Source organism: Scardinius erythrophthalmus (assembly GCF_964197995.2).
Source record: "Scardinius erythrophthalmus genome assembly, chromosome: 6".
NCBI lineage: Eukaryota > Metazoa > Chordata > Actinopteri > Cypriniformes > Leuciscidae > Scardinius > Scardinius erythrophthalmus.
The window spans coordinates 27,453,819-27,469,658 of record NC_138226.1 but is presented as its reverse complement, the minus strand read 5'-3'; the positions used below and the strand labels follow the sequence as shown (position 1 = coordinate 27,469,658).

The following is a 15,840-nucleotide window of genomic DNA, read 5'->3' as shown; positions in this document are numbered from 1 at the left end:
GAATGTGCTTCAGACAGCTCGCAACCGCATTGAGTTCTCTTTCACGCTTGAACGGACAAAAACACACAAAAGTATGCCAAAATGTTCACTTTGTCAAGTATCCTCGTAAGCACAGTATTAAATTACGTTTGATCTCGAGGGATTTTGCGAGATTTCCCGTCTGACATGGGAATGCTCGGGAGTCAAATCGGTTCGTGTGTGATGTGTTGATTTTGCCGTGTGGCTGCACACCACACACTGTACGACCAAAACTGTTAGACCCTTGATTTTTTTATCGCCGTGTGTGGGGTCTCTCAGGTTTGGAAAATCGGCCGACAATTTTAAAATCGTCCCGTGTGAACCAGGCTTAAGTCTCGTTGGTCGATTTCGGAACCACGAGTTTGCTGGGCGCAGGCTTGAAAACTAGCACTGATAAGTCTTTGACCATTGTCAGTCAAAATTGCGTGGTAGCTGAAGTTGCACTGTCCTTACCAATTCTTGTGTTCAAGTCGCCGGCAAGAATGGTGACCGTGTGTGGCGGAATTTACTTTATTATCTTGTCGAGATCGTCGTAGAACATGTCTTTTGCTGAAGAATCTGATGTCTCCGCCGAGGCGTATGCGGACTCGAATAGGGTTGGGCGATGTCCCCTAAATTGGCAGTTGACGATGTTTACAGTAAAACATCGTGATGGATTATAATATTGTGGGGTGGGGTTCATTTCTAATATTATTATTAGAAATGTGCTTTTTTTCCCAATAAAATTTCAACAGTAGTAATTATTAGGTCCATAGACAACTAAAAACAAACATATATTCAGCAAACCAGTTTTATATATTTCTGTGTTTATTTGGCCATTTAGGCGCGCAACCGGAGACAACGGCTATGCTTGTCCGTGTTGCGCTCGGAGCGCGCGCACAGCATCCTGTCAGTAGAATTCAGTTCTCTTTCGCGACTTATCACGCTTTAAATATTTCTTTTCAATATAAAGCACATTCTGCTCTTTTCTTTCTCATTCATTCATGTTTTGTTATTTATAAATTTAAACAGAATCATCAACTAAAATCCGTGTGGATTATCAAAAATACGACACATTTATAGGACATATGGGATCTGCGGCAAAAGTGAAAGTACCAGCGCCCAGCAGGTGAAATGTTTCGAAATGTCTCTTTGCACAGCAAAGCCCCCGTTTCAATAAAAGGATATATTAAAGTTTATATAGCCTACTTTTACATTTTCGCTGCTGTTCTAAAATGGTTTTCGCCAGCTTGAATCCCAGTGCAGGAGCTGTAGGTTACCACCACAGAAACGTAAGTGGTTAGTTGATTGCTGTGGTGACTCGTGACACTCGCGAACAGCACTGAACATGCACTTTTGCCGGTATAACTTGAATATTATTATTATCATAAACTTTTCATTAACTTCGGTAGGCTGTAGGCTACAATAGGGAATTGTAATTGGCTGATTTTTCTGCAGAGAGCCGCTCTCTGTTGATGTGTCTTAATTTGTCTTATCGATCGTTAGTTGGTAAAGGGTGAGAGACCTTGCGAGCCAAATGATTTTTGTCAAAGAGCCAGGTGTGGCTCGTGAGCCACTGGTTCCCAACCACTAGTTTACACGAATCAATAGATTAAATTACGTGACCATTTCACAAACTGCCGTGAGACTGTGCTGGTCTGACAGGATGGGGGTCGTGGCATCACGATGGTGGCTTTCCATCGTGATGTCGGTCAGCCATCATCGTCCATCGGCACAACCTTAGACACGAAGCATATTTTAGGATTGCCTTCTAATTGCATGGCAATTATGTTCTCTGATTTAGTGGTGACGGAGATGATCGGAGCGATTCTGGTGTTGTATTATTGCAAGGCTGATCCGTGGCTCTCCGATGAATTTGTACGTGCCATCGTCCACCTGCTGTATTTCTTGTTGCCCACCGTGTCTGGCACCCCATTTACACGTGTATTTAGCGTCGTCCATCGACCAAAACACATCTTAATCAAATAAATCAAATAGCATAAGTCAGCATGTCAAGGTTTTGCTGTGTTACCACTGTTTATGAACAGTATATGTCCAGGTGACAAGCAGTAAAATCTCAAGAAAGGCTTGGTGTGTACCAATACGTCACCCTATATGTGTAAATATACATAATTTAAGGGGATTCTATTCATTTGGATATTGATATTGGACCTGTTGTTTATTCATAATGTCTCCCCTTTGAACAGGTATAAAATATCATACTCGCATTGTCCCTCACAACCGGTCATATAACAAACCTATAAGTTAATGTAATTGTTATGTGTCAGTTTGACATGGCATTGAAGAAACAGAAAGGGAAGAAATAAGAGGATGTGTACTCTGACTCTGTCATGAACAAAAAAAGAGTTCTCATCTCGTCCAGCCCTATGTATGGTGCAGTTTTAAAAAAGAGAGGAAAATTAGTCCGTACATGTTTTCTGCTAACATTTTGAAAAAATGTTATGCTTTATTTAACATCACAGCTCACATGGACTACACAAATGGAACACTCAGAGTCAGATACACGGATGATTGGGTTTTGACGACGCTGCTGGGGAATAACCTGATTTTCTTCTTGTAATCAAGATTTTCTTGTGTTGCTGGGTTATTGGTAAGCCTGTAAACCAGTAAAATTGGTTATTTCAGTAAGCTGAGTATTGGTAGTTATCAGTGTGGAAATGAAACACAACGTCTTTTGATACTCCAAACCTTTTGAACTATCTTAGAAAACTATTTGTTTTATCATTCCACTTCAGAGAAGCAGAAATAGTAGTTCCAAGGACTTTAAAGCTGCCTTAAGGCTTATACTGTTATATTAATATATATTAACAAGATATTGAAATTAACATAGCTGCACTTTCAGCCCAAAATATGTTGTGAGATTGGATGCTAGCCATTCAGAAGCACTGACATTTGCATAATGCAAAAGCACGTCTTCCCCTGTGGTGCTGCTTACAGAGCTACAGGCCAACCTCAATGACCAACACCTTGGAAATGTTTGTGTGTGGCCACGTGGTTTTTAATGGGAGAGTTTCAACAATTTTGACAGGTGGATCAAGGAAATGTAATGATTAATGTCACTTTTGCTTGAAATAATATGCCGTATGACACTGTTAAATTACAAATGGCATCCATGCACACTGTGAGTGTGTTTGCAGATTGACACTTATGTTTTTGACTCTCGAGTGCTGCTGTAAAAAAAGCAAAAGAGTAACAGACCAAATACTAATGCATTCTGAAATTCATGGACATTTACATGAATTCGTCCAATAAATGTTTTGCTTATATTTTGATTCAATCAGAAAATAAACCAAAATAGATGCATTTTCACTAGAGACCTCAGACCTTTAAACAAAAATGTGAATGCATTGATACAGGGATCTCAAGTATCAATACAATATTTTCAAGAAAAAGGAATACATTTTGAGCTTAATCTGCATATAATCCTAATGTGTTGTCCACTGAATATTGCTGCATGTTCACTAAGCAATTAACACTTGCATCCGAACTCGTGTTGATGAGGTTTGCATGTGGCTGTGTCTCACAGGAAGGAGTGGAGGTGAGGGTGGCTCGGATATTCAACACCTTCGGATCTCGCATGCACATGAATGATGGGCGAGTGGTCAGTAATTTCATTCTGCAGGCTTTACAGGGAGAGCCGCTGACGGTAAGAGCCGTTCACCTTATTAAAATTATGAACCATGTGCAGTGTTAATTACACCTCCTAACTACAGCAACTCTCATTTCAACTTCACACAGACTCACATATGGGTGTTACTTGCATTTTGAAGGAACACTCATCTGTCTGTTTGTGTGAAGCTGAATTCAGTGGAGTAAAGTAAGAGAGTGAAAACACAGCTTTTATTTCATCAAATCTACCATTCATTTCCAGTGGGCATCTATACAGTATTCTGACTTTTTCCTCACCTATCACAAACTGTCATCTCAAATCACCAATTATTTTATGATGAAAATGTCAGTGGTGTAAATGTCATTTTAAAAAAGTCATTTTATTTTAAATACCCACAATTAAATAGTATTTCACATTTTATGCATAAAGTCATGTAATGCTATAATTTACTTTTTTTTTCTGTACATATAAGGCATTGGAAAGTAATGAAAAATTATGAAGGCATGGTAAATGTTTCCAAGACCTTCATATAACAAAAAGAAAAAAACTTTAAATCTGTTTTTATATAGAAATGCACCCCAGTGATATAAAAGTGCCTAGTTGAAGAAACACTGTTAAATGTGCATGCTTCCCTATTGTAATTGCTCACGCGAGGATTTCACCTACGGATTGATTGTTCCTCAGTCGCTTTGTAGCAGCTCTTGCTGCATGTGCTCTGACGACTCCGATTATAATTCTGTGTGTGTTTCTCCTGCACCTTTTTCAGGTTTACGGTTCAGGCTCTCAGACAAGAGCTTTCCAATATGTGAGGTAAGCACTAATATAATGCTAAAATAGAAGTATCGCTGTGTTTTCATTTGTTTCATACCTCCCAAGAGCTCTTAGAGTATGTGTAATTGACACAGTTGAAATGATACGTAATTACCAGTACAACAATACAGCAAAACAAATGCTATGAAAACACAAAAACAATGTAATATAGGAATGTGATATACTAGTATTTTGCTTGTTTAAATAAAAGCTTCAACTCCATGCTTGTAACTTCAAGGCATTTGGAGTGTTAAAAGCAATATGGATTTTTTTTTATTTTTTTTTTTATCTACAGCCATGAACAAAGAATTATGCAACACATCCATCTGTCCCTTTTTTCTTTCCATTTCTATCTTTGTTTGTCGTCTCTAGTTTTGTGCATTATTCATTCTAATGGTATAGTGCATGTGAATAATAAGAGTAGTGAGAAAGCCCATCTGGTCTCTGTAATGTCAAAAAAGTGCATAAATGAAATGCATCAACATGGAAAAAAAATATTTAAAAGAGCTGCATCAGCACAGTCCTGTCTTTTGTCTAAATGAAATGAACCTTGAGGAAAAACAGAAGTTCCTGACAGATTGCTCCATGGTGTTTTCAAAGACGGAGGTCTGCTTTTGATGGGATTACTAATGCTTTCTGGTAATTGCATTGAAGGTATTTCAAAGGCTAATCGCAGTTTTTTTTTGTTTTTTTTTTTTTTTTTTTTTTTATGGCTGCAGTGTTTTTGTACAGACTGATGATGTGGTGGTTTGTTGGAAGCAAATTTATCAGTTATTAGTAATAGTTATGTGCAAATCATCCCTACCAGCATAAGTTGCATACCAGCATAAAAGAAAACGCTTTATTGACTGATGTTATGTTAAAAAGTTTAGTTGTTACGCTTTCAAATCATCAAACTCAAAATTTATTAAAGAATTTATAAAAAAGAACAACGTTTCGACCCAAAGGATCTTCGTCAGGCAAGCTACAATCATAGAAAGGTACAATATGTCAAAGGTTTATGGTATATGTCAAAGGTTTCATGAGAGGGGGTATATAAGATGATTGGATGGGAGAGGCTGCAGCGTGTTTTGAAAATATTGATCAGCAAGAATGCCTTGCTAGAACACGCTCTAAGTCTACTGATAATAGGTTATCTTGCATTATTCAATAGTCTGTGTTAGTATATAGTGCGTAAGCACTTGCATAAAAGCTATAGATTTTTTTCTATCTGACGCTTTCACTAACGTCAGTCCTAGTATTGTTTCAATGAGCTGACAAAATTTGTGTTGACAAAAAACTTTTTTATGTATAGAAATTAATATTTTTTTACAGATCAATGGAACCACTATGGGAAGTACAATGGCCCCTAATTATGCAAACTTATATGTTGGTCATTTTGAACATGAATGTGTATTGAACCCTGGGGCTAATCCTTTTTTACCTAATATACTGTACATATATGGTGTCGGTACATCAATGATATTTTCCTTATATGGTGTGGCTCGGAGAGTGAATTAGTTGAGTTTCAACAATTTCTTATTCGTAGTTGCGAACATCTTAAATTCACCATTGATTATGATGAGTGTCAAGTCAGTTTTCTTGACCTACTCATCATTAAAGGGTTAGTTCACCCAAAAATGAAAATTCTGTCAGTAATTACTCACCCTCATGTTGTTCCAACCGCGTAAGACCTTCGTTCATCTTCGGAACATAAATTAAGATATTTTTGATGAAATCTGAGAGCTGGATCACTCCTCCATAGGCTTTCAGAGGGACCGAAACTTGCTGGCCCAGAAAAGTTTTAAAGAGATCGTTAATATAGTCCAAGTGACTACAGTAGCTTAATCTTAAGTATATCAAGCGACGAGAATACTCTTTGTGCGCAAAAACAAACAAAAATAACGACTTTATTCCACTATTCATTTACTTCTCTCTGGGCCTCTAGTTGGTTCACGCAGTGTTTTTGCGCTGCGCGTCTGTGTTACACGTCATCACGTAGGCTCACAATTGGCCGAAGCTGGTCATGTGTGTGATGCGTGTTGACGTGCAACACAGACGCGCAGCGCAAAAACACTACGAGGCCCAGAGAGAAGGAAATGAATAGTGGAATAAAGTCGTTATTTTTGTTTGTTTTTGCGCACAAAGAGTATTCTCGTCGCTTGATATACTTAAGATTAAGCCACTGGAGTCACTTGGACTATATTAACGATGTCTTTAATACATTTTCTGGGCCAGCAAGTTTCGGTCATCTAGAAGCCTATGGAGGAGTGAGACAACTCTCAGATTTAATCAAAAATATCTTAATTTGTGTTCCGAAGATGAACGAAGGTCTTACGCGGTTGGAACAACATGAGGGTGAGTAATTACTGACAGAATTTTCATTTTTGGGTGAACTAACCCTTTAAAGATGATGATAAATTAGTGACAGATTTATATAGAAAGCCCACTGATAGAAATACAATATTACATGGTCAGACTTTTCATCCTACTCGTTTAAAGAAAAGTCTTCGAATTAGTCAGTTTAAAAGAATTCGTAGGATTTGCACATCTTATGAAATGTATGAAACACAAAGTAAAGATTTCATCAATGGTTTCATGAGAGGGGGTATATAAGATGATTGGATTGGAGAGGCTGCAGCACGTTTTTATAAATATTGATCAGCAAGAATGCCTTGCTAGAACACGCTAGAACATTATCAGAAGTGTACTGATAATAGGTTATCTTGCATTATTGAATATTCTGTGTTAAGTAAGGAGTTTGCACATATAGTGCGTAAACACTGGCATATTTTAAGCTCAGTTCCCACAATTAGTCACTTTTGTAAAGATCCTCCACGATTTGTACATAAACGAGGTCCTAATATTCGCCATGTACTGGTGAGAGCCTTTTCAGTCCCTGATGGTAATTATAAGGTGTGGACAATGTGCACAATGTAATTTCACAAATAAATGTCATAATTTTAGCCATCCTCATTCCGGGAAACAGCATAAAATTAAAGGAATAATCTCGTGTAACACCAAAAACATAATTTATATGATGAAATGCCCATGTGGTTTAGCATACATAGGTAAAACGCAGTGTTGTATGAAAACACGCATTGCAGAACATAGAAGTAGGGGAGAGCGGGGCACAAAGTAACGCTTTTTGACTTTCTCAGTTTGTGTAAATCGACTTATGGTATTTTTTTTTTTTTTGGTATTTATTTTTTCCCGCATTAATTTCCCACATGTCTAGTACAATTATGTGTTTTTGTTTTATTAATACAGTATATACTTTTTTCTTGATATACCCTGAAAGAATGGAAGTGAAATGTGACAACATGCCCCATAGGTGGGGTACATTGTAACATGTGAGGGGCACATTGTAACATAACATATGACAGCTTAAAATGTTATCTGATCTAACAAAAAAAAAAAAAAAATATATATATATATATATATATATTTTCTAAATAAAATACAATTAAAAAACTTTTTCATATAAAATAATGGCAATTTTTAATAATTAAATATAAACTCATTTTTGAGTTTTGACTACGAACACATGAAAACACAGCTATACAACATAGTTCAAAACAAATAAATAATTAGTAATTTCTGAACATTGACTCTCAGTCTTTATTCACCTTTTTCTCACGTTTTCTCAATAAAATTAATAAAAGTATAGAATATAATAGCATATTTCTAATAGGGGCACAGTGTAACGCAGTGTTACTACATGCCCCCACCTGCACAACTGGGATTTAAACCCTGCTAGTGTCTTCTGCTAGTTAGCGAAGCATTAAAGAACTATCTCAACTGTTAAATAACATCTTGGAGATTAAAATAATATCAGATTTGTCTTATTTTAAATAAACACAAAAAATAGAGATGAAAAATTCACTTAAATTTACTTTTGCTATGGTTTAATAAATGTCTATGGATATCTTCCAAAAAAATAATAATTTTGGCGGAATTATTTTTTTCTGTATAGTGTTGATATGGCAACTAGTAAATACACAAAGTTTCATCATCTAGCATGTGCGGAAGTATTTAAAACAAGTGTGTTACAACTAGCCCCGCGTTAGGTTGTGCCCCGCGCTCCCCTAATATACGTTTGAATGATCAAAAGAACCCCATTGCTGTTCATTTCAATGTTTTTAAACACAATTTGTCGACTCTTCACTACTTTGGTATAGAACTAGTAAGAGTACCCAGTAGGGTTGGACCCGAATATTCGAATATTCGTTCGGTGGGTTGGTATTCGATTTGAAAATTTGACATTCAAATATTCGTTTTTTTTTTTTTGGTGTGTGTTTTTTTTTTTGCACACCTGGGATCCCCCGCGAAACGGTTCTCATTCGCGCTTTAATAAGGCCAACGACACACTGGCTGCGTGGCGTGAGCTTCACAGCTGCGTGACGTGTCCGTTTTCATTCCGGCCCCCATGTTAACAGGTTGGAGTTTGCACACAGCCTGCGTGCATGCTAGAAATAGAACCGACGCCAGTGTTCCAGCAACGGGAGTGTTCTCTGGCTAGAGCGCAGAACAGCGGAGTTTGTATGGACAGAAGTGCATGCATGAGCTTGTATTTTGGGTTAAGCTGCGTTGCTTTGACATTGTGGAAAATAGAATAATAGAAACAAAATGTATTAGCCTTTTTACTCGTTATTATCAATTTTTAATTTAACTTAATTTCGTTTTTTCTTTATTTAAGTTTCGTTTTTTCTTTATTTAAATTTCATTTTTCTTTATTTAAATTTCAGTTTTCATTATTTAAATTTCATTTTTCTTTATTTAAATCTACCCTTTACTGTGTCAGTAATTTGTTAGTCAGAAAAATATTAGACTACCTTAAAAGTATTGCTTAATTTAACAGACCTGTGTGTGTGTGTGGGTGACTAGTGCAGTGTCCGTTCTCGGAGCATATAAGCCCTGCCCGCGTGAGGTGCGCCGCTTCTCGCTCGCGCTGTTCTGTAGTTTATTAAAAGTTTATTCATTCTGAAGGTGTCGCGTCTCGCGTGTCCATCTATATTGCACCAAATGCGACACTGCACTCCCTTGTGAAGTCGATTGGATGAACGGTTCTCGAAATAATCAAAATGCAAACAGACAGACAGACACATAGAAAAATACTGCCTTTATTAGAGAGAAGGATATGTTCAGCCCTCTCTCTCCGAAGCTTCGAATATTCGATGTTCATTACTACCGAAGCTTCGAAGCTCACAAAATGGTATTGGGACCAGCCCTAGTACCCAGAAGGGGTGGTGACATTAATAAGATCTTACTACAGAGCGAAGCCTTTTATATACATACACTTAATACTCTTTCTCCAAAAGGTTTGTTTTAATATGGAGTTTGATTTGAAATTTTTCTTGTGAACATCCTTTGTGTGTGTGTGTGTGTGTGTGTGTGTGTGTGTGTGTGTGTGTGTGTGTGTGTGTGTGTGTGTGTGTGTGTGTGTGTGTGTGTGTGTGGGGTTTTTTTTTTTGTGTGTTTTTTTTTTTTTTTTTTAAATATCAAATTGGTTATTTTTCTGGGTTTTCTTTATTATTATTATTATTATTATTTATTTATTTATTTATTTGTTCTATTTGGGTTTGATTAGGTCGTTACTGCATTGGATGATTGGGTAATTAGTTCACTAATGAGGTCAGGTGTGACAGTTCATACTGATATAAATTGTACCTATCTATGATTGTTGCTTGCCTGACGAAGACCCTTTGGGTCGAAACGTTGTTCTTTTTAATAAATTATTGGGAGCAGAAGTGGCAGTGTGCCGATTTTTGTTTATTTTGAGTTTGATGCTTTATTTGATCGAGCACTTGCCAAAAGTTTTTTGGATGTGTTTCTTTTTTGTTTTGATAACGCTTTCAAATCATATCACATATGAATGTATCTTTGTAAAAAGCTTTCATTTTGTGAAGAGCAGCACATTCAAAATCATTCTTTCCAAATTTTCCAGATGTTCTACACATATAGTTTTGATAATATTTTTATGGTATAAATAGCTTCTTATACAGGAAAATATATAGCTGCCTTTATATTTTTAGGAAGGGTCAACTTAGGGGGGATGTATATATTTGGGGGCAGACAGGTTTGGGTTAACTATGCTCAGATTCATAGGAAAAGGATATCCACTTTTCCTAGTCTGTTGGCATAGTTACTGTGTTTTTCTTTTGTATGGCAGTAAAATAGTCTGGTTGAATATAACATTTTGGAAGAATGGCAGAGCCACATTGTTAGTGCTGTATGACCTTCACCATTTGTGTGCGGAATTTTTAAATGCCTTTTTCATCTGACCATCACATATATTTCATCATTTTTCCACCTCCAGGGAACAGAAAGGAAGAAATGACCTCAAAAGAAATTAAGGCAATGTTTGTAGTCGACATTTTGAGTGTAATATAATCAAGCTAGTTTCATCTAGAGGTATTTATTTTCCACACTCCGGTGGGGTAAGAGAACAGAACCATCGTAGGTTATTTGAAGTCTCACTAATTCAGCAGATCAAACATTTCACTGGATGTGCAAAGTTCACTTAATTAGGATCGTGCAATATAAGACACGTGAATGGCCGCAGAATATCTCCAACTTTCCTCTCTGAATCTTTTTCAGACTCTTCTTTGAGGTCACTGTATTAAATGGCAGACATTGGCTGAGTTGCTAAAAGCTCATTCTTTAAATGAGGGGAGTTCTTTAAAGTCATGATTCGGGCAAATTCAAACAATAATTCAGAAGGAAATTAAGGGTGAGTTTGTACTGTCTGGTAATTTTGCAAAGCCATTTTACCTCGAGTTTGATATTTAGAGGAATGTTTTTCTTTATAGTCTTTGGAGTTTCTTATAAAGTTGTGTTGTGAAATAAATAAATATATATATATATATATATATATATATATATATATATATATATATATATATATATATATATATATATATATATTTTTTTTTTTAAATCTATTTTATTTTAGCATGCTGTACATTTTTCAGAGCTTAAATCCTAATTTATAATCAAACATCTCTTTTGCCACTGGTTTCAACTGTTGGATACAGGCCAATCCTTTAAACACAAAGTAGCTACCTTTTAAGAGGCATTTACTGGGAAGAAAAAAAAGCTTAACCCTTTTATTTTTTATTCAAGAATCTTGGAATATTTTAGTTTTTAATTGATGAGATGGGTTAAGAGAATGTTTTTTTTTTCAGTCTGAGAAAGAAGTTTCTGTTGTTCTAGTAGATCAATGTGCAGTAGCAGTCCCTTGGCTATGCATCAAACACATCAATGTACTTTAAATGATTTCTATAGTATTTTAAAGACTTGTTTGTGTTTCTAGATCACTGAACTAGTTTACATTCTAGATGAAAGCTTCCAACCAAATAGAAGAACATTTCAACTCAGTTTCAAGAGAAAGTGTAAATATTTTACTCAGTTGGGAATAAGCAGATTGTACAAAATCCTATGAATGAGGTCATACAAAATTTGCTACCAAATATTTAGACTGGGAGAAATTGTGACATGATACAGATCAGAGCAGGATTGTCCAAATTCACACTGTCATTTTTAACACCATTCCTAAAGATAAAAAACAAAACTGCTCTTGTTTTATGTGCGTACATATGATTATATTTTAATTGAATCAAACCAAACATGCCAAGTGTGTACACTCAAGATGAAGCCTACCTACTTTACAAATAAGGATGTTACAATGGCAAAATTAAAGCAGTTGATACAAAAATTTAAATTTCACAATCCTTTTTACCAGTTTCAAAACCAAAACTTACATTAATATACATTTGTTCTGGAGGAAAAGGCATCAGTCAACCATCACACTAAAGAATGGGAGAGATGATTGGAGGAAAACTCAGTTTGGAACTCGATACCCCTCCCAGGGTCAGTGCCCATACCGTTCACGGAGATAGCTTTGCAGCCCATGTCTGATTCATCACAAAGATAAATATGGGAGTGTTATCTCAAATAAGCAGTGTACACTCAGTGAAGAGAAGATGGACCAGTGTGATTGATCTCATAGTGTTATTAAAGGGAAAGAGACCAATTCACCATCCGTCTTTCCTACTGTATTGACAGATCAAAGACAATTCTTGTGGCTAGTGTTCAATGCACATCTAAAATGAATAGTTCATCCCAAAGATAAAAAAAAATCTGTCATTATTTACTCCCCTGAATGTTATTTTAAACCTGTATTTTTCCATGGAACACAAAAAGACAATTTTTAGAAGGAAGCTGTCTGACTCTGAGATGGTGAACAGGAACATGGTTTGTGTAACATTAGCAACACATTATTAGCTGTTTGAAGTCGAGCAAATGGCTAATCATATTAATTACCGTTATGTGTCCGACGTTGTAAAGAGTGATACCATTGTGCATAGTTTACCTCAGTAAGTTGGCAGAGTGAATTTGTGAGCTGGCGTGAGTGAGTGGAGGCGGGGCTAATTAGCATATTAATGGATCCACGTATACTAAATGAAGCAAGGTTGTAGAGTTGTATTCAAGCTATTTTAAGGCATGAAGAATTTTTTTTCACAAGAAGAAGATTTAAATGTGTCATTTTGGGATACAATTATTGACTACGTGGGGCTTTAAAGTGACAGCATCCTAATATTTCTGCTGCTGTCTGTGTTTTTAATGTTAATTAAACAACAAAGGACAAAGAAAAAGTCTCTCACTGCTCTTTACCGAATAACCTTTGTGTAACTTTAATAAGGATTAATTAATATGGATATTTAATTTATAAAGTGAAGACTATGCAGTGTAATTTTACATTTGCATTACATTTCTGTACCTGAAAACTACTGTCAGACCTACCTGTAAAAACCTGAAAAGCACTGTTTATTTTATTTTATTACTGACTGTTTAATTGTCTTTAAAAATGTTTTAAATGTATGTTAGTTAGGCTAGTAGTTTTAGCTGTGGTATTGAAATTGGAATAGATGATTGTGACTTTTCACTGGTATCTTAAATTTTGGTGTCATTATTGCCTGTTTTTGAAAAAACAGTTTTGTTGTGTCAAGCCTTCTTAGTGTTTTAAAAGTAGCGATTTTTGATGCTGTCATAGAAGTGCCCCAATCACTCCCATTCAAAAGGCAATTTGACCGAAAATGAAAATACGATCAAACTTAAAAGTGGCATTTCCATTCTAATTATGCTTTTAAACAAAAGTTTGCCTCTGGTAGATTAACAAAAAGACCCTAGGTTACATTTTGGGAGAGTTACCCTTTATTAGAGTTATCTTTGAATATCAAATAAACATTTGATTTCATGAGCCTTGCAGACTTTGATGAATCCAGCTGTTAGATCTTCTAAAGTATGCATTTGTGGCCTGCATAAAATTAGGTGTACTCTATGTGAAGGTTTGTTTGTGTGAATTTGGATGTGGACAGGACAGCACTGTTATCACTGGACACGTGCAAGCAAGAAATCCTGGATTTCAAACGATGCTGTGCAAGCCCCTCTTCAGTATACATTTTTTTTTTTAAAACCTTTTATCATTTGCCAACCAGAAAACCTCTTCTCAACAAGCCAAAGCCACACAATGTGATTCTGAGGTCTAATTCATGGGTGAAGCACAAACGCGTAGGAAATATTTAGCACTTAGAAGGGTCGAAAAATCGCTAACCTTAAGTATGAGTAAATGTGATGTTTGATGTTCTCCGTCAACTTTTTTATTCCAAACATTTTCTCTCAGCCCACTGATTTCCTGCTATCTTTACCTATGCCAATTACTCCATCCTACATAACAATGGCTTTAGGACTGCCTGGCACAATATAAAGGTCTGTGTGGTGGCACCTAGGTCTCTGCTGTAATTTATTGGTTTATAAATATTAACTTTCTTAGACTTTTATGAATAAAAGTAAGTTATTGACTAAACGGATTTAGAAGTTTGCATGAATCTGCTACACACATTTACTCATTTAAATCACCAGTTCACACATTCATATCAGTGGACAACGAAACCAGAGAGCAGAGCAAAAGAGGCAGATAAAGAAATATTGAAATTATCCTTTGAGGTATGTTTTCAACAACAACAACAAAAAAAAATATTCTAGGACATGTTGGAATGATAAATAACACAGTTCTCTAACCAGACATAAATCGAAAAACAAGCCACACTGATCCATTATTGTGTCAAGTACAAAACTGATTCACCACCTGACACAATAATTGCTAATCAAAAGAAAAGGTGTTTCAACTACAGTGGATTTGTATGCAAATGTAATCACACAGTGGGCTGGGCTACTGGGTCCAGTGCAAAAGAAATGCTAACAAAGCATTCAAATAAATGCTTTGTCACTTCTCATTGTAATTTGGCATTTATTAGAGAAGGGGTTGGATGCGGACACCTGAGAGAAATTGCACACTACTCTCCCCCCCCCCCCCTTTTTTTTGCACTCTCAAGGCCCTAATTAAATATAAATGTGCTAGTCAATAAGTTCCCAGTTCCTGAACAGACCTTGCAATCCTCAGCTATTCATTATTCATAGTCTCCATTGCATCCAATATGCCTTACCATGTAAAATAGAAGAGATAGAAGATAATTTCAATGGACTTGTACTGCTAGGGTTTATATGGTTTGTCCTTGTAGATGTGTAGATGACAGCTCTTGCGGTGTTGATGAAAGGCAGTTATTAATAGTCTTAGCGACTGAGACTGAATGGACTGGATGTTTGCAGAAAAACCTACATTGAATAGAATTTCTGATGTTGATCCTGAATGTAAGAATGGCTGTGCTGGTGTGTTAGCGAGCTCTCTGCTGCCCCACTGTGTTCATGCGCGCACACACACACACACGCACGCACGCGTGCACATACACTAAAGGAATTCATATATGCGTGTCTGAATGCCCTGAAGAGGAAATGACCTGTGACTCCTTCATACAACTGGATTTGCAAATTGCCAAATGCCTCTGTTGAATTAATGAGTTTCAATAGTTTATAATTGTATTCATTCTTTTTGTTTGTTTCCCCATCACTTCACATTAAGTCATCACATCTGCATCATTCTTTCACTGCACTGTGTCGTGATGCCGTTGTTTCTTTTTCTTCCCCCCAGTGATCTGGTGAACGGTCTGGTGTCCCTGATGAACAGTAACATCAGTAGTCCAGTTAACCTGGTGAGTTTATAATTCTGCTTAAATTAACAAGTCTTACAGGCCATTCACATATTGAGTTGTTATAATATTGTTGAATGGCTATAATGATCATTTTATCCCTACAAATTGAAAACAAAAATAGTATGGGCTTATTACAGTTAAGTGGAACTAAAACCATAAGAAATTGTTACTTAAATGAAATATTAAAACTTTTTATTTCAGCTAGTTGGCAAGAGTTTAAATTGATGTACTAAATCAAATACAAAATACAAAAATATATAAAAACTTTATACGGCCGTGGCCAAAAGTTTTGAGAAAAACACAAATATTAAT

The 15,840-nt window shown here is 36.1% G+C and overlaps 1 protein-coding gene across 2 annotated transcripts in view; it reads left to right on the top strand.

Moving 5' to 3' along the window:
• Positions 1-15,840, top strand: part of uxs1 (UDP-glucuronate decarboxylase 1) — an 89,926-nt gene that overhangs the window by 69,222 nt on the left and 4,864 nt on the right. For both annotated transcript variants that reach the window (XM_081369280.1, XM_081369281.1), the window contains 3 exons: positions 3,545-3,664; positions 4,395-4,438; positions 15,468-15,528. In XM_081369280.1, coding sequence (XP_081225406.1) covers positions 3,545-3,664; positions 4,395-4,438; positions 15,468-15,528 — 225 coding nt within the window. The remainder of the gene's footprint in view (positions 1-3,544; positions 3,665-4,394; positions 4,439-15,467; positions 15,529-15,840) is intronic.